The 24,227-nt window shown below is 37.5% G+C and overlaps 1 protein-coding gene across 1 annotated transcript in view; it reads right to left on the reverse strand.

Moving 5' to 3' along the window:
* LOC149819136 (uncharacterized) overlaps positions 1 to 22,586 on the reverse strand; it is a 252,948-nt gene extending 230,362 nt beyond the window's left edge. The window contains exons 1-6 of the mRNA XM_089984131.1: positions 22,451 to 22,586; positions 20,704 to 20,805; positions 20,520 to 20,603; positions 20,048 to 20,107; positions 19,838 to 19,942; positions 2,273 to 2,383 (exon numbers count right to left, since the gene is read on the reverse strand). Coding sequence (XP_089840257.1) covers positions 2,273 to 2,383; positions 19,838 to 19,942; positions 20,048 to 20,107; positions 20,520 to 20,603; positions 20,704 to 20,748 — 405 coding nt within the window. The 5' untranslated portion in view covers positions 20,749 to 20,805; positions 22,451 to 22,586. The remainder of the gene's footprint in view (positions 1 to 2,272; positions 2,384 to 19,837; positions 19,943 to 20,047; positions 20,108 to 20,519; positions 20,604 to 20,703; positions 20,806 to 22,450) is intronic.
* Positions 22,587 to 24,227: the final 1,641 nt, after the last annotated feature.

Here is a 24,227-nt window from a genome sequence, read left to right on the forward strand (position 1 = left end):
AGGTTTCGAATCGGAGCCATCCACTATACCCCATAAACCTTTTCCCTAAAATGTAGTGCTTCATAATCGAAGCCCACATTATATAGTTAGTATCATTTAGCTTCATAGGAATGATGGTGATCTTATCATTGTCATCCATCTTTTACAAGGGTAAGAGAGAAATAGATAGGAGGAGAGAGAGAGGAAAAAAAAGAAAAGAAAAAGAGTAGACAAGGGAATAAGAGAGAGGATACAAAACCAAATTTTTTGTAGCACAAGTTCGCCTTTCTTCAAACAAATCTTCTTGAGCCAAGAACAAGGTGATGAAACGCCTTTTGTAAATGTGGCACGAAAATCGAGGCAGAAGCACTTCAAGATCTAAGGATTCCGTAGCTCTGATACCATGTAATGAAATGGTGATCTTCAACAAATGCATGAATAACTCACAAACAAGTGTCTATTGGAGACACTACAAGCATGACCCTTGAAAGGGTATAAAAGGAAGAACACTTGAAAAATAAATAATATTTTATTCATGAACAAAATGCTTAAGAAGCATAGTGATTTACATTGAAGGGGTTCACCCCTATATATACAAAAAAGTGGAAGAGAGAGGAGAGCTCATTTTGAGCTCTCCAAAAGAGATGTTGGACTCTAGTCCAACGGCTCTTATTATAGTTGTTGGACTACAGTCCAACAACTATTTGCAGAGTCAAGTTCCAACATGAACTTGACTAGATCAAATATCTAGTTTCTATTGAACTAGATGCTAAAAAAGAAAATAAAGAAAAATAAAAAAAGAAAATAATAAAAGAAAAAATATAATAATATTAAATAATATATATATTACAGTTTACATTTTAACACTTGTGTACTTTGTTTTGTAATTCCACATACTTCATTACAGAAAGTAATCTATTTTTTCCTAGGCGAGAAACTTTTCGTAAATTTACATGCCCATGTGATCCATTATTCATGGAAAAATGCCTGTAAATTTTTCACAAATAAAGAGATTTTCTTGTGGAAGTCTTCTCAACCCCTCTTTCTGAGAAAACATGCTACTTTGTAGGCAAGGAAGCTCTATGGTTTTGCAACATACCCTTAGTTTTTTTAAAGCCTATTTTATCCTTTTGAAAAGTGAAATTATCATAGTTCTCCAAAAATGCTTTATAAGGCATGGATTGATAGGAAACAAGTCATTAGGGGAGAAGAGCAAAGTCTCTCTCTCTCTCTCTCTCTCTCTCTCTCTCTCTCTCTCTCTCTCTCTCTCCTAGTCGCAACACTAGTAGTTTTCCTGTTCATGAGATCTTCTTAATCCCTTATGGTGATGCAACCAGCAAGGATAATGCCACAGCTTCCTCCACACATGGCCAACCTCCCCTTCCCTCCCACGCACACATAAAAAGCTCAGCTGAATAAGTGACCAATAAAGAGATTTGTCCAAAAAGACAAATGATCGCTCTCTATGTATACACAAATACATTCACACATACACATGCGCATCTGCACAGATGTGTGTGCTCATTCATCCTTTGTATTTTGATATCAAATAGGCCGGGCCCCAAATATTCTGTGTTCATATCGATGTCCTGAAAATCAAAATCGGGATATTTGCCTTTTAATGTAAACGATCTGTTTATTATATTATAAAACCAACACTGTTTTTCACTATATATTCAATCAGAACAAAAAATCACAAAACAAATGCAGTTTTCCACTCTTAGGTGCTTTCTTTATTAGTTTTTGATATTGACAATTTGACAATATCCTGCTGATTTTTAGTGGGATGACATGTAAGGCACTTATTAGCAATTACAAGATTCCCAAACTCATAGCACTCCATGAAGCAAACTGATCAGCCTATATTAACACAGTATAACAACTAAACTGCAGATATAATTAGTAGGAAAACAAAGGTATGAATCTCAATTCAGATAGAGGGGGACTGAAATACAGGATATACAATATCAATTGAATGCTCAATAATCAACATATAGCACAGAGAAGTTGGAAACAAAACTACCACTAAGTGTGCACTTGAATCATGAAGGAAGTGATGCACTCCCTAGAGTCACAGCTTGGCAGTGCATGAAAATGTAAACATGGGAGCCTATTTCCATGAAGAAAATTGAGTTTGGGTAAGGAGATTTCAAACTTTTATCCATGGAATGCCTTCCATGGTTTGGCATAAAATTTCTTTCCATGATGCAAGCACACCCTAACTATGGTGCATGTAAAACTAATATAGGTAACAGCAGCCATGTGATTGAAGAGACACTTAAACATATTATACCTGTATATTTCTCACAACAGTTGAAGCATTCACCACAACCGGTTGCAAATCATTATCAGCCAACAACCCAAGCACTGATGAAAGAAAAATAGACCTCTCCTGTTCTGCCACCTGAAATAAGATAACACAAAACTGAACTTAGATCTATGAAATGGCAAGAGAGTTGTTTGACAAAATTTGAATAAAGAAAATTAAGGTGCATGATTCATCTCTTTTCTAAAAAAATTTAATTCCAAATTCCCGATCAAGTGTATGACAGTATGTTTATTGATATCAAGTGATGCGAAAATTGGTCAGCTTTGTCTAATTTCACTGATATATCAATAAGAAATAAGTTTTCCAGCCTAATCTAGGAAACCTAGTTAATAGTTATTATGTCTTAGTACTTGATGAAGACAACTGTGACACTTTAGTATGTGTTACTGTTGCAGTATTGAGTACTGTGGTATTGCTGCAGTTTGTCAATGGCATTATTGGCCTACCATGTAGCATACTGCATGCAGTTAGATAAAGGTATTTAGTAAATCACTATACTGTAATGTAATATCATCTATGTGGCTAGAGGGGATCCAATTTGTTGCTGCACTATAGCATAATGTAATATCCTGGGTGGCTAGAAAGGATCCAATTTGTTGCAATAGTTACTCCTCCAGAGACGTTCTTCATTGTTATCAAGATATCAGAGTAGGGAAAATAATGATAGATCTAAACAGGTATTTCTTCTCTTTCTTCATGTTTACACAAACACTCGATCTGTGGAATCACTTTGCACAAAACTTATTCTCGAATACTTGAAGCACCTTTATAGAAGTTCCATTACATGAAGAGGGATTAAGTGTGGATTGATAAGTTCCTATGCAAGATCACAAATGTAGACAATCAGTCAGCAACAACTGCACCTTCAGTTTCAGTTTCAGATTCAGATGTAGTGTTAGTGGTTCTTAATGGATTGGGAAGTGAATTCAAAACTACCTGTTTTTTGGAGAACCACACCTCTTTTTGCTGTAATATGAAGTATGCTTGTTCCAATGACTAGCAAGTAGTCAAATAATGGACCATAGGAATTGGTGCGTTTACACATATTACAAGGTTCATGAGCAGACTTTTGTGGATTGCTTCCGTGATCCTGATCCAAACAATGCAGGTTATTAATGCCAACCAGCCCAAGAAACTAGTCTTCTACAACTCACTGTTGAGACTGGCACAGCAAACAATGCTGCTGATGCATTCTTTCACAAAGTTAAATATGCAAACTGCTGGTGATGGATCACGGTATGCAGATTGTGGAGTAGCCAATCACATTTTTGGTCATGTAGGTAAGTTCTCCAAGATAGTTCCATATTCTAGCAAGGACAATTTTTCATTGGACATCTTGAAGGCCTTGCCACATTGCAATGACTTCTATGTCGCCTTAGCTTACCCAACAACTCTTATGTCCCTCAGGCTAGGCTGCACACAACCTGAGTTTGAGCGAACCTTGGGTTGGCTCGGCTCGTAAAAAAACATTGGCTGTTCAAGCACGAGCTGAGTTTGAACAGCCTCTGTCCATGATTGGCTCAAGCCAAGCTCAAGCTAAAAATCCAGCTAGGATCGAGCTGAACATGTTTAATATATATATATATATATAGTGATAGGGTGCTCTAGGAACACTTACACCTGCCTAGTAGAAGCTATAATCTTTCATAATTCTTGAGTTTTTATATACATCACATGGATACAGATGTACGAACGGGACATGATGTAGATATGCTTGGTATGCCACGGCAGTTCTCAAAAATTACATGGAAACATGATTGCACACACACACACATAACTTGAAATTGAAATGAAACGTAATTGATTTTTGTTGATCAAACCCAACAGATATATTTACATGCATTTTTCAATAGAAAACAAGTTTTAGGTCATGTGATGTATGCAGGTTTTTTAAGATCTTCAAAAAATCAATGGCTCATAATATACCAAAATTTCATGATTTAGAACCTCTTATCTTTACATCCAAAAAACATGATCCGATGCATGATTCCTGTAAAAAAAACTATGTTGAATACATCTATGAGGTTGCTTGAGAAGATGCAGCCTACACCCATGGTTTCTACTAGGTGGCTGTAGATGCTCCTAGAGAACCCTATCGCATGTGTTAACGTATATTGTTGTATATGTATATATTAATGTATGTGTATTTATATATATACATATATATATATATGTGTGTGTGTGTGAGTGTTTTATGTATGTAATAGGAAATACCCATCAGGGGCATTTTGGTCATTTCCAGATTATAATAGAAACTGCCTAGTAGGGGCAGATTTGTAAATTTATTTTTATGTTTTTATTATTTTTATTTTCTGTAAAATGTAGCTGTTGGGACAGCCCAACTAGCCGTTGGACTAGCCCTCTTGACTCCTTTTTGAGTCTATATAACGGGATCTTTGGTAAATTTTAAGAAAAATTTAAACTTTACAATCAATCATTTTTCAGAGTTATGAAGTAGAGACAATGTTTGAAAAGAACAAGTTGACGAACCTTGGGTGGATTACAGGCAAACTTCCCCTTCAACAATTTAGGCTTATATCTTCATACATTTATTTGAAAACATGTAGATTCAAAACAAGGTTTTAGATAAACAAAGTTTATACAAAAGTCATCATACAAAATTACAAAACGTACTTAAGAGCGAATAACAGAGAAAGTGGATAATTGATATCATCGTGTCATTGCCTGCATCATCATCCTAATTGTCACCTGTATCCCATAAAATGAGTCAGACTCATGGAAGTCAGGTAGGTGCATCAATGTCAGACATAGAACAAAACTAACATATTCATTATTATATTTCACACTATTCGCTTTCAAGAGAAGCAAAGCGAACATCATAATCTTGTTTTGATAATTATGACCTACGGGTACTCACAGGACAATACGTAGAAACAATTGAGACCGTTCGGAGGTTTATTATTCCATGTATTTTGATATCCCAGACGACTAGCCGATTCTGCTCCAAAGGGTACAGTCTAATGACCGAGAGGAATTTCGTAGATGCTACTTATAATGGGGGATGCATTCGAACTTTTGCAGAAGTCAATGAGATCTACCACCTAGGATAATATTTGGTAGGCTAGTCCCCTAACTCCAATGACTGAGGACACCGAGCCATTGCCACTAGAGGAGCATAATTGTTAACAACTTGTCCATCAGAGTTTGTAACTTCTATCATCTTTCTTGACAGAACCAAAGGGTGAATGGATACGTCAAGTCTTATTTTATTTGACAACTCATTTAATATGCTCTAGTCTTTTAAACCAAATCAAGCAACTTGCCCGTGAAAGCGATCATCTCTGTTTATGTGATTTTTTTTAACATGGTGCATTGTCGCACTACGAGCTTATCATAAACCTCCAATCTATTCATTGTTGTATTAGTATATTGTGCATGTTTGATACAACTACAATGATAAGAAAGATATTGGTTTCTCAGAAAAAAAACCAAACACAACATTGAAAATCACGATATCCCGCGCTTTAGGTCGGGGAATATCCAAGTCATTCCGGATACAGAAAAGGACTTGACGTACGTACCACCGAAGACTACATAGTCGAAGCCTTCGTAGTCGAAGCATTTTCGTTATGTTGGTTTGAAGAGAAAACTCAGTTGCAAATTCCTTAGTCATGCCAATCTCAACTTAGTTTAAGGTTCAAACCAGGTTGGAAAGGTGTTTCGAGAAACACCCCAATGCTAGGGAATTGTTTGATAAGCACGGACATGACAACATTGATGAAAAAGTTGTATCATATACCCGACCCGGGTCCATATGGGTTCTAGTGTACATTATATTCTGGGTCTGGATATTATACCAGACCCGGATCCATTCTGTATACCAAAACATATAAATATATGTCTTTAGGTCACGATTTCATTGATTGAAATCCTGACAGCCGCAGCCCCTCTTCTTCTATTCTTCTCTCTTTCTCTCAATGCAGGTTCTATAGAGGATTCTTAACATGGCATCAAAGTCGAGATCTATCTAGGGGTTGAAGAGGCTTCCAAAAGGTGCGTCCGACCAGAGGTTTGAGGATTCCTTCATCTCTTGTCTTCTTCAATTTTGTTCCTTTTTCATCTCCCGTTTCTTCATTTCTTCTCTAGTTCTTTTCTGGTGGATTCACGTCTCACGTGAATCCCTAAATTCACCTGTGAGGAGTTCACGTAAATCCCGTGTCAAAAAAAAAGGGGGAAACCTCGTTTCACGTGAATCTTCTGTTTCACGTGAATCGCTAAAGTCGACCCACCTTCTTCTTCGTCTGGTATATTCAGATCTGGTGCACCAGATCTGTACCCTCTGCACATTCCCCTCTGCGCATCCCGTCTTCTTTCTCACTTGGACTGGAATATTCAGATCTGATTGTGAAGTTGCATCAGATCTGAAATATTAAGTTTTTTTTTGTTGTCCAGATTTGTTGTGTGACAACAGTTTTTCAATCTGATTCTTATTTCTTCAAGTGTCTCCCCTTGAAGTCTGTTTCTTCTCGCTGTCACAGCTGGTATTCACATTGCGTTTGTCTGAAAATAGAGTTAGTTTCAAATTCTGTTCAACGTGTGAGGAGTTCCATTGCATTAATCTCAAATCTTATAAAAAAAGGTGGAAGGGAAAACTTAGATGTGAAGATCTGGTCCCCTTTTAAATCTGACAGTCTCTGATCGCCAGTTTTTTAAGGTTACTCAGCTTCTCAAAAAAAAAAAGGGGGCGATCAACAAACTTCTCTAGCAGTAGACTGATCACTTCGTGAATACCCTTGTTAAATTTTCTTTCTTCATGGATTCTCATTCTTCTCAATCAAGTCTTTCTTCGAGTTTTCTCAATCAGCTTGTTTCTGAAAAGTTAACCACCTCAAACTTCTTGATTTGGAAAAGACAAATCATTCCTTTTATAAGGAGCCAAGGTCTCTTAGGTCACCTAGATGGAACCACTCCAGTCCCGCCAGAATTTGTTATGAGGGAAGAGAAAGATGATAAAGGGGCAAGTTCAATTGTGTATGTCAAAAATACAGAATACCTCCACTGGGAAAGGAAAGATCAATCAGTAGTTGCATACATCACTTCTACCTGGGTGATGGCTTGGCAGTCAGGCCGAGCCGTGCCCAACCGAGACAGGACCGAACTGGCTTGGTCCACCGACAAGGGGAAGGGGAGAGTGTCAGAATTCCTGCAGAAATCAAAGACGAGAGAGAGAGAGAGAGCTCTGATATTATTGGGAATCAGCAGCCTGTATCCTTAACACAGGCTGCGCTAATACTTCATTAGCCTTAATAGGGTTACAATAATTTACACATGGACAAAAGTGCCCCTGTATTAGTAACTCATATTACATTAAAATACAAAACCTGGGAATGGATATGGATCCTTTATTGAATGGATCTATATCCAGCCCATATTCTAATATATTCTAATACCCTCCCTCAAGTTGTGCATGGGAGTGAACCATGTGCAACTTGTTCTTCAGATACCAGAAACGTTGACTTGTAAGACCTTTTGTAAACATATCAGCAATTTGATCTTCTGAAGGCACATAAACTGGTTCAATCTCTTTGTCTGTTGTCTTTTGTCTGATGAAATGTTGATCAATCTCGATATGCTTAGTTCGACTGTGATGAATGTGATTGAATGCAATTTGTATAGCACTTTTATTATCACAAATAAGTGTCGAATTTGAGATATCCTCCCCCATCTCTGTAAGTAGATGCCTAATCCAGGTCACTTCTGCAGTGGTGGCTGCCATAGATCTATACTCTGCCTCTGTGCTAGACCTTGCCACAACCTTCTATTTTCTGCTACTCCATGAGACAAGATTTCTTCCAATGAAAACACAATATCCTAAAACAGACCTCCTCTCATCTGGATCCCCTGCCCAGTCTGCATCTGTATAGGCCAGTATGTTATGTTTTGGTGACTTCCATGAAGATTGAATATATGTAAATTCATCGCCTACCGTTCCTTTTAGATAGCGAAGGATGCGTTTGACAGCATCCATGTGACCAGTCTTTGGTTCATGCATGAATTGAGATACTTGATTAACAGAATATACAATGTCTGGTCTAGTAAAAGTAAGATATTGCAACATGCCCACTAAACTGCGATACTTGACTGCATCAGGATATAACTCACCATCACAAATACTGAGCTTTTGGTTGACAACACTGGGTGTAGGTAGAGGTTTACAATCTGTCATTCCTGCTTTAGCCAGAAGATCAAGAGTGTATTTGTGTTGAGTTAATGACATTTTGTTATCTTGTCTGTCCACCTCTACACCAAGAAAGTATCTCAGTTCCCCAAGGTCTTTCATTTTGAACTGCATACTCAATAAAACTTTAATTCGTTGAATGTGGTCTAGAGCATTACCAGTGATCACAATATCATCAACATATATGAGTAAGAAAACCAGGGTGGTATCATTCCTGTATATAAACAGAGAATGATCTAGTTGGGAACGAAAGAAACCATGCTTCTGAATCTCTAAGGAGAAGCTTTCGAACCATGACCTGAAAGCTTGCTTCAAACCATACAAGGCTCTGGTTAATTTGCATACATACTCTTTTGGGTCTCCCTCTGTATAACCTTGAGGTTGCCCGATGTAGACCTCTTCCTTTAAATTTCCATGAAGGAATGCATTTTTAACATCAAGCTCACTAAGGATCCAGCCATGTTCAATTGCCAAGCCAAGTATGATGCGAATAGTTCTCATTTTTACCACTGGGCTGAATGTCTCATCATAATCCAGACCATATTCTTGAGTGAAACCCTTGGCTACAAGACGTGCCTTGTACCATTCAATGCTACCATCCGGTTTATATTTAATTTTATATACCCATTTGGAACCAACAACATTCTTATCTGGAGGATGGCCAACTATCTCCCATGTTTGACACTCATGAAGTGCCTCGATCTCCTCATTCATCGCTTCAATCCATTTGTTGGATTGGACAGCTTGATGAAAACCAAGTGGTTCATCATGTTTTTCAATCTTGGATAGAAAAATTTGAAAGTCCATAGAAAAGTTGTCATAACTAACCCATTTTTCAATAGGATGTCTTATCCTGCCTGATCTTCTTGGTGCTTCTCTGTTATCAGGCAATGCAACGTGTTCTTCAGCAGGTACATTTGTTTGCTCTCTGGGTCTCCTGGTATACACATTACCTTTGTATCTCAGACATGCTGTTTGTGATGCATCATCTGAAGCCGTCTCACCATGTATGCCTTCAGGGGTCAAAATAGTATCTTCGGCAGCATGTGAAATAAGTTCAGCACTAAGCCATGGATCATACCAATTACCCGCTGCGTCACCATGTTCTCGATTGTGATTTGCTTTACTTTCCAGAAAACTATTTTCATCAAAAACAACATTTCTGGAAATTCTAATCTTCTTATTGGCAGGGTCATAGCACCTGTAACCCTTATGTTCATTTGCATAACCAACAAATTGGCATATGGAGGCTTTGTCCTGAAATTTAGTTCTCATGGATTTGTCAATGTGTACATAACATGTGCATCCAAAAACTCGTAACTCATCATAATCAGGATGTGCACCAAAGAGAACATAATAGGGAGACTGATTTTCAAGGATAGGCATAGGAAGACGATTTATCACGTGAGCGGCAGTGTGAAAAGCTTGTATCCAAAGACTAATGGGCAAGTTACAACCATGCATCATACTCATTGCACTTTCCACAATATGTCTATGTTTACGTTCAGCAATTTCATTTTGTTGTGGAGTGTACGGGCAAGAAACTCTACGATGTATCCCATTATCTTGGAGAAAATCTAAAAATTCTTTGGAGGAATACTCACCACCTCCATCACATTAGAGAATTTGAATGTTTTGGGAGAATTGAGTTTTAACATAGGCATGAAAGTGACGGAAGATGGGAAAAACCTCTGATTTATGTTTGATAAAGAATATCCAGGTAAAACGAGAGAAACTGTCAATAAAAGATACATAATATTTGCTTCCAGAAGAGGAAGGATTGGGGGTTGGGCCCCAAACATCAGAACATATTATTTCAAAGGGCATGGAGGCTCTTTTATTTATTTGATGAAAAGGAAGTACATGACTTTTGCAGACATGACAACTGGGACGCATTTTATCCTTCAATGAAGGTGAAACAGACTCTGAAAGAAAACCATTGGACAATAACTTTTCAATAAAGACTTGACTACAATGACCAAGACGAGAATGCCAGAGATCTGGCTTATTACATTTGGATATACTTAAGACGCTTTTAGAGACATGATCAGACTTGAGCTTCAGGACACTGGAGGTTGAATCTTCATTGAAGACATACATGTTTCCACGTCGCTCTCCTTTAGCGAACATCTCCTTCATTTGAAGATCCTTGACAAAGGCAGAAGTAGGAGTAAATTCACAGATGAATTGGTAGAGTCAACAAGCTTAGAAACAAAGATAATATTTTTCTTTATATTTGGCGCATGAACAACATCAGATAAAGGAATAGATGACTCAGATAAAGGAATGAGGACATTGCCTATGTTTGAAATAGGGTAGTGAGTCACATCTCCAGTTACAATATTAGATTTATCAAGATAAGGAGTCAAAGTAGAGAACTTACCTGCATTGCCAGTGACATGAGCTGCTGCCCCAGAGTCAACATACCATATTCCATCATCACTCTGTTTTAGATTCAAGTTGGCCATCGCAGATAAGATAAGATCCTTAGCATCATCACTGACTCGAAATGTACCTGCAGTTCCTGATGTAGCAGCATTTCTATTATTTTGTGTTCTATTTCGATTTTGTGGATTGAACCAGCAGTTAGCTTTGATGTGACCACATTTGTTACACTGGTAGCATGTGGGAACATTCTTTGAAAAACTGACATTGGAACTTGGTATAGGTAGTAACCCACGTCCACCCTGGATTGGAGTTCCCCTGCTTCTGCCACGTCCTCCTCGTGAACGATCAACTATTATCCCTGTGGCAAGAACCTCATGCGTAGATGATTGTCCTGCTGAAGCATCAGACATGCTTTTCAGAGTCATCTCGTAGTGAAAGAGTTTGGCACGTAATTCTTCAAAACTGAGTAGCGTAGGTAGGCACAATAAAGACGTCACAAGAACATGATATTCTGATCCCAGAGCATTCAGTGTCTGCTGCACCTTTTCTTTATCTGACACTGGATATCCAACCATGGCTAACTGATCTGTGATGCTTTTGACTTGATTTAAGAACTCAATGATGCTCATTGCCCCTTTTTTAACATCTGAAATTCGCGTTTGAGAAACAACACTTTGGCCTCCGATATCTGAGAGTAGGTCTGAGCTAAATCCTCCCACAAAACTTTGGATGTGCAATCATCAGGAATGGAAATCAGTACTTCTTGTGATAACGTGGAAGTGATGTATGCGACAAGGGCCTGATCGCGTTTCATCCAAGAAACAAATGCAGGATTGCGAACAATATTCGGCAATCCTCCATCCTCTTTGGCTTTGGTTGTGATGAATTCTGGGGGCATTGGAGTGGAGCCATCCAAGTAATCTGAAAGGTCTCGACTTCGAATAAAATGAGCAATTTGCCTTTTCCAAGTCAGATAGTTGTTTGTAGTTAGCTTTTCCGAAACTAGCTGCCCCAGGAAATTGGAAGAAAGACCCGAATTGGCTGAAGTATCCATTTGTGGGCTTGTTGACAACCCCTTTTTTTTTCGGAAATAACACTAGTGGCTGAAACTGGGCTATTTTATCATAAACTGACACAATTGACAGAAATCGGCACAATGTCACGACAAGAGAAATGGGAGCTCTATATATACCTTTTTTTTTTTTGAGTGTATGGAAAGTTTGACAGAAAATGAATGAAGAAACGAAAATGAATGAGGATATCACAGGCAGATTCCTGGTTGGAAAACCAGGGAACTCGACTTTACTGATATCAGAATATTAGATGTTAAATATGATGAATCAACAGGAAACTAAAGAATAGATTTTCACGACAGAAACTAGAAAGATAGATATTAGAAGATGATGAAGCAAAACAAATGGAAAACTGAAAACTCGACCAATAAATTTTCATGGTAGAAACTAGAAAAATAGAAATTAGAAGATGATGAAGCAAAACTGGTTGGAAAACAGGAAACTCGACCTGTTTAGACTGGGCTGTTGGGTTCGGCTGAAGAAGATGATCTGCTAAAGAAGATGAAGGGGACTCGGCCGAAGGATCTTTCTGTTGGGTTCGGCTGAAGAAGATGAAGGGCACTCGCTGAAGGATCTACTGTTGGGTTCGGCTGAAGAAGATGAAGGGGACTCGGCTGAAGGATCTCAGCCTCTGAATGAGAAAGACTCGGCTGACTGAAGAAGATGAAGGCGTGCTTTTCACATTTTGGCTGAAGAGATTTTTATGCCCAGACCTGTCGCTGCTTTGATACCATGTCAGAATTCCTGCAGAAATCAAAGACGAGAGAGAGAGAGAGCTCTGATATTGTTGGGAATCGGCAGCCTGTATCCTTCACACAGGCTGCGCTAATACTTCATTAGCCTTAATAGGGTTACAATAATTTACACATGGACAAAAGTGCCCCTGTATTAGTAACTCATATTACATTAAAATACAAAACCTGGGAATGGATATGGATCCTTTATTGAATGGATCCATATCCAGCCCATATTCTAATATATTCTAATAGAGAGGGGCAAAGCAAGGCCGAAGGCCCCTACCCCCCACTGGTGGCGTGGCCGAGAGGCGAAACCCGAGCCCGGCTGGGGTTCAAGAAGACCGGCCACCTCCGTCGGGGTGGCCGAAAAAAATCAAAACACTGGGAAGGGAGGGTGACGGCAGCGCAGGTGGCACCGTCGTGCCCTCCAGAAGCTCTGCCTCTGGCAGAGGCAAAGAGGAAGAAAAGGGGGCAACGGTAGGGGAGCCGCCCCACCAAAAATGGCAGCAACAGCCTAAGGTTGCTGCTAAAATCAAGAAATCACGGGAGAGGGGTGCTAGGCACCCTCTTGTTAGAAAGTGGCTTTGAATACATTAGGTTCAATAATGAACCCATACATATGCACATGAAGTGCGAATAAACCCATTAAAGGGAACAACACAAGCACATAATGTGCTAACACATAAACCCACACAAGGGGCAAAAATATGACATAAAGTCATAAGTTGAATATTATTGAAGAAGAGGAAGAAGAGGGTAAAAACCCCTTACAATGGAGCAAGTGCTCCTCCAAATCTTAAAGAATACAAAGGGGCAAGCCCCTATTTATAAGCATAAAAGGGACCACCTTGGGGGCTCCCAAGGGAGACGTTGGAGAGCCCCCAACGGTTACATTTGTGACCGTTGGGGGCTCCCAACGTCTCTATTGGGAGGCCCCCAATGTGGTACAAAATACGAAATTTAAGAAAATAAAAAACAGAAAATTAAGGAAAAATTACAATGCATATTCCAATTGGAATATGCGTAAAATGACAAATTACAAGAATACCCTTGAGGGTATTTTAGGAAGATAAAATATATATATTTATATATATATATAAATAGAGATACGTATACATATATATGTATACGCATCTTTATATATATATATATATATATGTACATTTAAGGATTATATGTGTACGAGTACACATATTTTAACACCCCCCCTCAATCTTTGCGGGGAAACGAAAAGATTGAACAACAAGGGTAAGACTCCAAGAGGCTTCGGCAAGGATGCAATTTGAAACTTGAAAATGCCTTCCTCCAATTGTCTTCAAACGATGAGCACCTTCCATGATCTATCCAAGGTACTTCTTTTCCTCTTATCTTCAAGATCCTGAGGAACAACAACAAAGAACAAGTAAAAAATATCTTTGCACTTTACTCAAATGGAACATTCCTAATAAGGTGCAAAAATTATAACTTTGAAGCACATTATAGAATAATTACTTTAGCATGAAAAGAAATTTTAGAAAACCAAAGTTTCAAAATCAAATATCATGTTAAAGAGAGAGCGGAAGCGAATTGCAAGAATGCATAATGCATTCATAAGGTCCAACATTGGACAAACACAACCCCATAATGGGGAATAACAAAATGGTCCACTAAGGGACACCACAATAAGCCTACGAAGAGGCATAAGCTACATATGCTTTATTGAATGAGGGCCTAAAAGGCCATAATGAGCATATGCATAAACAATCATAAAAATGAATTAACACTTAAAGAAAATCATTAATGAACATGCTTCAAACACACTTTAGTCAAAATGAACACGGATACAAATGTTTCAAAAGCATGATGAATATGATCTTCAATAAGAGGGGCTTTATAAAGATTAACATGCATAATAGAGTTTTTCACATCTTTTAGGGAGAAGATCTATGTCAAACAAATGTCATAAGTAAGAAGCATGATTTGACTAAGTATATTAAAACATTCACTCTAGATTCAAAAATGAATATCATTTTGATTTAAAAACATATCATAGATATGATTCACTTGTATCTAAAAACACAAGAAATTTTGCAATTTTCAAAAGTAGTTCATCCACTACAAGCAACTACCTGATTAGTCCTCCAAAACCCGTAAATCAAGTGTATAAGCTACTAGATCAAGAATATTATAATGCCATTAAAGGCCAAAAGACACACACTAAGGTGTGTAAAAATACCTCTTGTCTACATATAATAATACTTGAAATGAGTGCATCAACGACAAGAACAAGAGAATACACGCCAACATGGACAAAAATCATCTCTTGTCTACGTAAAAATACACTCAAGATCAAGTATGTTCAGCTACTAGAACAAGAGTATTAAGCCAACCATGGGCTAAAAACACAATACATCTCTTGTCTACATAAAATGGCACTTGAATTGAGTGAAAGAAGCCAACCATGGGCATATATCTCAGCGACTAGAACAAGGACACAAATGCCAACATGGACTAAAGATCACACACCATGGTGTGAACCAACGTGCCTTGTCTACATATGATAACACTCAAGACAAGTGTGTTTAGCTACTAGAACAAGAGAAACAAAACCAACAAAGGGCTACCAACACACAAAGGTGTAATAAAATTCTTGTCTACATATGATGACACTTAGATAAGAGTTTATAAAAGGAGAAGACTTTTGAGGCAATAAAACTTGTAATGACAAACATATATATAAATAAAAACCTTGAATCAATGGAACAATGTTCTTCAAAAACAATTCCCATAAGAACAACATTTTGAAATAAACTATGTAAAAATATCTTCAACAAGATACTACAACCGATAGAACAATATTCTTGAGAATAAATGTGTGAACATACGCACACCAAGAACACATGGAATACTTGTGCACAAAAAGCACGAAATCACAAATGTGCAAATTCACTCATAAGATTCATAAACAACAAAAGGTTGGGCAATAATCCCAAAAACCTTGATTTTAATATACCTTAAAACATTTAAGGTTTCAAACATCATATATCCATCACATTTATATATAAATAAGAGCATCCATAAAATCAATGGCCAAAAACAAACGAGTGACTCACTCATAATTAGAGATCATATAACAAATCATTTTAGAGTCCCAAGGTGCCCATAACTCACCTCAACAACCATCTTTAATATGGCAAGTGGACAATCTAAAATGATATAACACAAGGTGCCCATAACTCACCTCAAATATCTCTAATATAACAATAGGGCCATAAAAGAATTGATGCATCATATAACAACATATGATGGATAGAATAAGTGCCATTAAGAGTTAAAAGAATACCTTGGCAAATGACATAAAGAATTCATCTTGGGATAATCAAGATAATCAAGCTTTTAATCAAAGGAATCACAAGAACCGTAATGGTTCACAAAGAGAGCTTTTAACTCAATACTCAAAGAAAGAATATTCAATAGTTGTTGAAAATTTATAGATTTGGGATAAAAATCCCATACAACAAGTTTTAAATATCCTTTGATTGTGATGAGATATGCGGAAACGTACAAAGTGTTATAAGTACTTACCATGTTTTATAATGATTTAAACAAAGAGAGTCAATATCTAAATTCATTATATTTTCACAAAAAGAAATGTGCATAAAAGCTCCACAATGTAAGAAATGTCTACGAAGAGACAATACACATGAAAGCACAAAAAGCTTTACAAAAGATGTGCACGAAAGCACTCATACAATACTTGAACAAATACACACCAAGGTGTAAACAAACATGCACTAAGGCATGTATTTCATAGAAAAGAGGAAATGCATACAAGCACAAATATTTGAAAAACAAATGTATACAAAATACAAAAAATACACAAAAGGGAGCAAGTATGCACTTTATAAAAAGAGCAATCCTTGAGATTCTCAAACTTTAATTATGCAATTATATGCTTGACAAATGCAATTTAGGACAAAGAGGACCATATTATGGCCAACGTAGACATCTTTAGAGATATAAACAAGAGGTTTTGAAATCTTATGTGAAATATACAAACCAACAAGTTTGTAAAGTTGCATCAATAAAAATAATGAAATCTTTTATGCCAAGAGATGTAATAGATACACTATGCATTCTATATAGTGTGAGAAATTCGTTTAAAAGATCTTTTACAATGGTTCGAACAACCTATTTATCACAAACAATTTTTCAAAAATCCTTTAAATAAACCAAAATCATTAAAACATCTTTAGGAGTTCTCATAAATCATTAACAAGAACTACTAAGGATTCATATCAAGGATTTAGATGTGAGAGATTCTTATACAAGAATTATATCAAGATTTTCCAAAAAAATGCACTAAAATCCATAAACAAGAGAGGAACTCAAAACAAATTAGACTTTATATGAGAGTAAAGAGTTTTTAAACAAAGATCATTAATCAAGAAATCATATATAATTTTTAAAAGTTAATTTATAGGTCAATCATGAAATACTTATGTAAACATCATAAATCCTACATAATTGAAGACAAATTTAAAAAAAAAACATAAATTACTATTTATATGTGATAAGTAATCGATAAACATATAAACAAGAATTATATATTTGAATAGCAAACAAGTTTACTAAATTTAAAAGGAGATATTTTAAAATTTTTGAACATGCGAAATGTGAAAAGAAGTGATTCAACTATCATAACCACTACATATGCAAAAAATAGTTTCATAATGCATAATATGTTAAGAAAAGAGATACATACCGAAAACTTCAAAAAAAAAAGAAGAGGAACAATGAATACTTCACCATTTCTTGAGCACCACGCTTTCCGTTGCGCCAAGAGACAACCCCATCGAAACCGGGCTCTGATACCATGTTAGAAAGTGGCTTTGAATACATTAGGTTCAATAATGAACCCATACATATGCACATGAAGTGCGAATAAACCCATTAAAGGGAACAACACAAGCACATAATGTGCTAACACATAAACCCACACAAGGGGCAAAAATATGACATAAAGTCATAAGTTGAATATTATTGAAGAAGAGGAAGAAGAGGGTAAAAACCCCTTACAATGGAGCAAGTGCTCCTCCAAATCTTAAAGAATACAAAGGGGCAAGCCCCTATTTATAAGCATAAAAGGGACCACCTTGGGGGCTCCCAAGGGAGACGTTGGAGAGCCCCCAACGGTCACATTTGTGACCGTTGGGGGCTCCCAACGTCTCTATTGGGAGGCCCCCAATGTGGTACAAAATACGAAATTTAAGAAAATAAAAAACAGAAAATTAAGGAAAAATTACAATGCATATTCCAATTGGAATATGCGTAAAATGACAAATTACAAGAATACCCTTGAGGGTATTTTAGGAAGATAAAATATATATATTTATATATATATAAATAGAGATACGTATACATATATATATGTATACGTATCTTTATATATATATATATATAAATATATATATGTACATTTAAGGATTATATGTGTACGAGTACACATATTTTAACACCTCTCACCTGACAAGCCAGAGCCACCACCGCTGGTGACTCTGGTTTGCCGATGAGCTAGCAGTGAAGAAGAGAGGGCAGGAGGGCGATACCCTCCTGCTGGAAAAACAGAGGGACAAGAGGGGCAGGAAAATAGAGAAATGAAGGTTGCCAAAAAAAGAGAGAGAGAGCACTTACCGGTAGAGGTAGGTGGTGCTGCGACTGGGGGCATGGAGGTGCAGCAAGGGTTGGTTCCTTTGAGCCTGCCTTAGGAAGAAGAGGAGGAGGTTGGGGAGGCGGGGTATGGAGGTGGGGCGGCCCGCCTGGGTTGCCTCTAGCTGAGAGGGAGGGCGTGAGAGTTCAGATAGAGGGAGAGAGATACGAGGTGGGGCAAAAGAGGGTGTAGAGGGAGTGAGAGTCGGAGAGAGGGGGGGTCAAAAATAAAAGGAAACCCCTTGTAGGGGGTTTAAATAAGGGAGAAGAGAGGTGGGGATGTCGATACCTCCTGTCGACATCCCGGATTGGATCCGGTGGATCCGACCCAAAAGTAAGGAGGGGGCTATGGGAGTGGATTGGGTTGGGTCCATTTGGGCCTAACTCAATCCACATATAAAATATGTATATATTATATAAACTATTTATAGTGTTTTGGATTGGGTTGGATCCAACTCAATCTTTATTACTTATATCTATCTATCTATCTATCTATATATATATATATATAGAAAGAGTGTATGAGTGCGGGTTTGGATTTGGATCTTAAAGATCCAAATTCTCACAAAAAACCTTATTTTAAGGTAGATTGTATGGGATTAAGATTAGATTGGATTCAAATTTGGATTCCAAAGTTAGTCTTAATGCAATTAGGTTGTGTTATTTGTTGGGTTGGCTCCAAATGGACCCAAACCCCTAGTTATCTCCTCTTAGACCCATTTTGGGCCTCGATTGGATTCCCGTCGAGATCCAGATCTCGACGGGGTTGTCTAAGCGATGTAACCTTGCAAACATCCAAAAGTTCATCGATTTATTCATGGTCAATGAGTTTCTCATAAAAGTACCGGGAATAATCCTATATCATTTCTGAAAAACCCAAAAACTTTGCAGACTTTACATTGTGGCTGTGAGACTTATTGTGGATTTGTATTTGGCCCATAAGTGGCACCTTGTATCTTTCCTTTTTGTATTGTTGTAACCTTTTGAGGCACCCTCTTGTATTCATTTTTGTTTGATTAGAGCATGCACGCATGCATGCCCATAACATTTTAACTCGTACTATCCTAGATAGCCATAACTGTCCAAACAGATTATCATTCATTGAGTTAAGGCGAAAAAACAACACTCAATAAGCACGCCAACCATGAAGGATGTAAGAAGATAATATAGAGTCGCAAGAATTAACCATGAACAAGATATTATCAGTCTATCCAGGTATAACAGCATTTACTATTTTGGGAAGATTTTCCTATCTCATCATTGAATCATTACAATTTGATACTTGTGCATTTTGTTATGTGCCTTTAAGAAGGCTACACTCCTATAGAAAAATGCCTAGCCCTGTTGAGTCTTCCTTTTTTTAAAAAAATGCAAAATAGGATGGATAGATATAAAGAAAATGAAAGAAGCATGTAGATACAGAAGGTTGTTGAAGTTTATATACCAATAAATTTTGAATCAGTCTCATGTTTTCTTCGAGTTCGGTTTTCCTATAAGAAAGTGCACTTGAAGCAGCAGTTATTAGTTCATTCTGCTGTTGGTCCAATGCCTGTTGCTCAAAAGTCTTTGTAACATAAGTACCATCACAGAAAAAGATCCCACAAGGCCTTTACAACGTTTTTGCTTTCTTTAATTAAGAGAGAAGGATACTGACCATGCGCATACCAGCAAACCTTTTCTCTAAAACATGCTTTTCGTTTAATAACTGTAACTCCTGAAAAATCAAAGATAGATATGCCTTTTAGTCAATCTTAAAGAGGCCACTTAATAAAAATACAAATTTATAGATATTGTGGGCATCTCTAAACAGGAATTACCATCACAGTGACAACATTAGAAAATGGCATTCTATTAACTATGAATTTCTTGGGAGTTCTTCAAGATTTTCCTTTTTCTTGAGTTTTTATAGGGAAAACCCAAATGAGCTATTTCGTTCCCCATATCTTACTGACAAGTCAAATATCATAATAAAAGTCATAATATATTTGTTTTAACAAATAAAATCATGATATTATAATATTTCCAATACACCACCATGTTATCAGAGTTTTTAACTCCTATTAATATACCCTTTTTCTGGAACAGTTTTTTTAATATCACAATATTTGCCACTATAAGCACCATGCCTTAATAGAAGCATCTGCAAGTTTCCTCTGCAGCTGCACTAATTCCTGCTCCTGGGCTCTAAATCTGGAAAGCAATTTTTGCTCCTACAATCAGTAGACAGAATTCAATGTCAAAGCATCATAGGACAGGGAAAGGCCTCATATCAAATGACAACAGAATACACAAGCTATAAGAGACAAGTACTTGAGCCCTTTCAGTGCCCTTCTCATTGGTCTCGTGAAGGTGCATGAGGTGGTGGTTTGCGCTCAGGGATCTGTCAACAGGGGCAGATTCACTTTTTGATGCCTAAACAAGAAGAACAAATCAAACTATTATGAAAGATGAACAAGTAGATAGCATTAGTAAAATCACAAAGGGCTGCTTGCAGAAGTGCATGTAAAACTATACACGGAAGCCTCATGATTTAGTTTTCCTATTTAATCAGGACTTGATGGTAGACCTATTCAGTATCAGTATGTTTCAGTCAGTAAAGTGCATACCATCTGACAGCATCGACTAGTTCATGTGGATGTATTTTAATAAAAAGATAAAAGACGTAGTAACATATACCAAACACCATACAATGCTTACCCAGGAATAAAGAGATGCCATATATTTTATTTGTCACATTCAGCATTCAAACATGAGGAGTCATTGAAGCACTTCCCAACAAAAAGAAACAGGCTGGGATTGGGTGTTTTCAGTCCCTTAGGCAAAAGGTAGATATTATAACTGTCTAAATCAGACGTAAAGTAAAAAACCTCATATTTGTAATCATATTATGGACACACTTCAAGAATTTGAAGTAGAATACAGTATGCTTTCAACATTGAGACAACAGAAATTAGAAGTCTGTAGATATCACAAAAGTTGAGCTCTCCAACATCACCATTAGTGCCACAGAAATAACTAGGATGAACAGGAAAAAAGAGATGATAAGAATCTAGTTATCAACAGACCGAGACACAATCTCCAACGTCTTTGATGCTACGTGGGAGGGAGCTTCTCATGATTTCTTAAATGGTTTAGTCAACAAATTCCAATATTAAAGTATGAGAAGAGAAGGAAATATCTTACACATTAATAATTAATATGCCTTCCTGAAAGCAAAATACTAAAGAAACCTATGTCACATAGGTGAGGGTGCTGATGGGGCGATGCGCACTTTAAAAAAACTTGGGTGCGGGGGTGCAGGGAGAGTCTATATATAATTTTTAACAGTTTTAACATTTTTTGGTACTGCAGCAATCTAGAACAGAAAGGAGAACTGATGAAATATGTGCATTTAACTTATGAAACGAAATTCGATCTCCTCGAACCACAGCATCAATTTGTTCTTCACCATAACTTGCTTCTCTCTTATGCCTCAGCCCTTCATATGGAATGGGATCAGATCAGACCCAACAAAGTGGAACTATTGGATAATGGTAATGCATAAAATCCAGCACCCAACATTGCCAAACAAGAAAATTGTGTGCCTTAAGTTTGAAGTTCAGCCTAAGAAGATATTGATGATGCAATAACCATATATCAGCAACGAAAAATGGGTCTTCCGATTGCAAGCAGCACAAGGATCGCACTCGATCCGCAAGAAAACCTCACAAAATTCAGCAATTTGCGAATCGAAACAAAGAAAGATAAAATGACTCAAAAAATCGCCAAATTCGTCCTCCAATTCAGAAGAAAGAAAAAAGATTGTCACACTACATCATCAGGCACGCAATCAAAACCAAGATTGAGCACCATTGCACGAGGAACATCCAATAATCATACAGAAAAAAATGAATTGATTAGACTAAATATCAGCAAAAGAATCGCTTTAAAGCTATGAAACAAACGCAGAATCGCAGAAAAAACAAGATTACGAACAAATTTTCGTACCATATCTCGATAGAAGGAGGGAAGGGAGTGAGACGCAACAGAGAGAGAGAGAGAGAGAGAGAGGCGTTACGTTGTGGTAATAAGAGCGCAGGAGGGACGGCGAAGTGAGGGACACGGCGATCGCGGACGCGGTTTCGAGGAGACGGGGTGGGAAAACGATGCGGGAGACGGTGACTGAGAGTGTGCTTTCGGACGCACCAGTTGCTTGCGAAATTAACAAGTCGGCCCCGGGGTTTTGAATGGGTCACGCGAGGATGTGGGGCCCACCTTAAATGGGACCCTTTTTTTTCTTCCCTGTGGTCGGGAAGGCTCTTACGTTTTCTCGTCTGTTGAGGAATTGCAGCTGGGGCTGGTAAAACACACTGTCACAAAGAGTCGTCGACACGAGGACACGTGATGCAAGTTCGACACCTGAGTTTGAAAAAAAAAATCAGAAAATAGGATACGATGACACAGGAATTTGTAATTTTGAATCAATAAAATTTAATTTTTTTATAATTTAATAATAGTAATGCATGTTTTATTGAAAATATCAAAAAATATTAATATATTAATAATAATTTTTAAAATAACTTTTCACGTATCAATGTTCATGCCAGCATGTCCGCTCGTGTCACCAGGAACACACCCCCAAAATGGTGGAAGCGGATCAGGTCATGCTGAACATGAGCGTTTTTGCTCATGCTGACATCTTGGCCATCCGATTTGTATTTTAAAAAGCTCAAAAGTCAACAAAACCAAGATCCAGGGTACTGTGAGACAAGATCCAAAATCTAAAATCCATGGTGCTTGCAAAATTCTTTTTACTGCTTGAAAATGTCCCACTGACAATGCATGCATAAACTGACCGACATAATTAACTAAAAAAGATAGCTCGGGTTGACATACTAACATAGATGGGTTCGAGATGTTACATATGAAGCCAAACTTGCAAAGAAAAATTGTCAACCGATCAAAACAAGCTCAAGAAGCTTATTTGAGCCCGTATCATGCCTTTCTAAGTTTTCAAACATGATCAGAAAAATTGGGATCTCAAAATCGAGGGTTGTTGCATATAAACATTTTCAGATCTTTCCAATTCCTCTTGAGTCAGTTAGGTTCTTGTACCGGCCCACATCTCAAAACGAAAGACTGAACGAGTGAACCCAATCTCTACCATAGCCCCGCGAAATCTCTCAAACCATGCTGTGGGAGACTGTTTGAAACCGACTTTCCTGAGTTTGCTCCCCTTGTGTGTAGTCGCCAGCTTATCGAGTCCGTCGCCTAGCCTCACAAACACATCGTCTGCCACTTTAACTAATAGGAAAACAAAGGCGCACACAGAGAAGCCGCTAAGGGTGGAATGAGAGGTTTACAGCTGTTTCCTCCCGTACCACTGAACTGCAGCTTGCTTATACCTCTCTGACACCTCTCTCTTTAGGGCTCCATGCAAAAACAACATTTTTTACAACCAATTGCTCTATTTTTCACCCTTTAGCAGTGGCAAATGTCAAAACAGTTAGAATGCTGACGGGACTCACAATTAGAGAAAACTTTTCATAGAAATCTGTTTCTTCAATTTGATTAAAACCTCAAGCTGCTTTGAGTCTTTCCAAACTTCCAATCATATTTGAGTTTTGTTTAAAAAAACCATTTTGAACTAACCAAATTCATATTTGGCTCTTGCAGCACAAGATCCTAAGTATCAATAAAATCTAAAGCCTTCATTTCTTTGTTTATAGCTGCCTTGCATCTTGGTCTTTGGACGAGACACTTTCTAATTCCATTGGTATAGAGTTATATATGGATATATTGCATACTTGGGGTTAGGCTTGAAAGTTCGAACCATGCCTCGAGTTACCATAGGA

Source organism: Nuphar pumila, chromosome 13, assembly GCF_984573655.1.
Source record: "Nuphar pumila chromosome 13, dmNupPumi1.hap1.1, whole genome shotgun sequence".
NCBI classification, from domain to species: domain Eukaryota; kingdom Viridiplantae; phylum Streptophyta; class Magnoliopsida; order Nymphaeales; family Nymphaeaceae; genus Nuphar; species Nuphar pumila.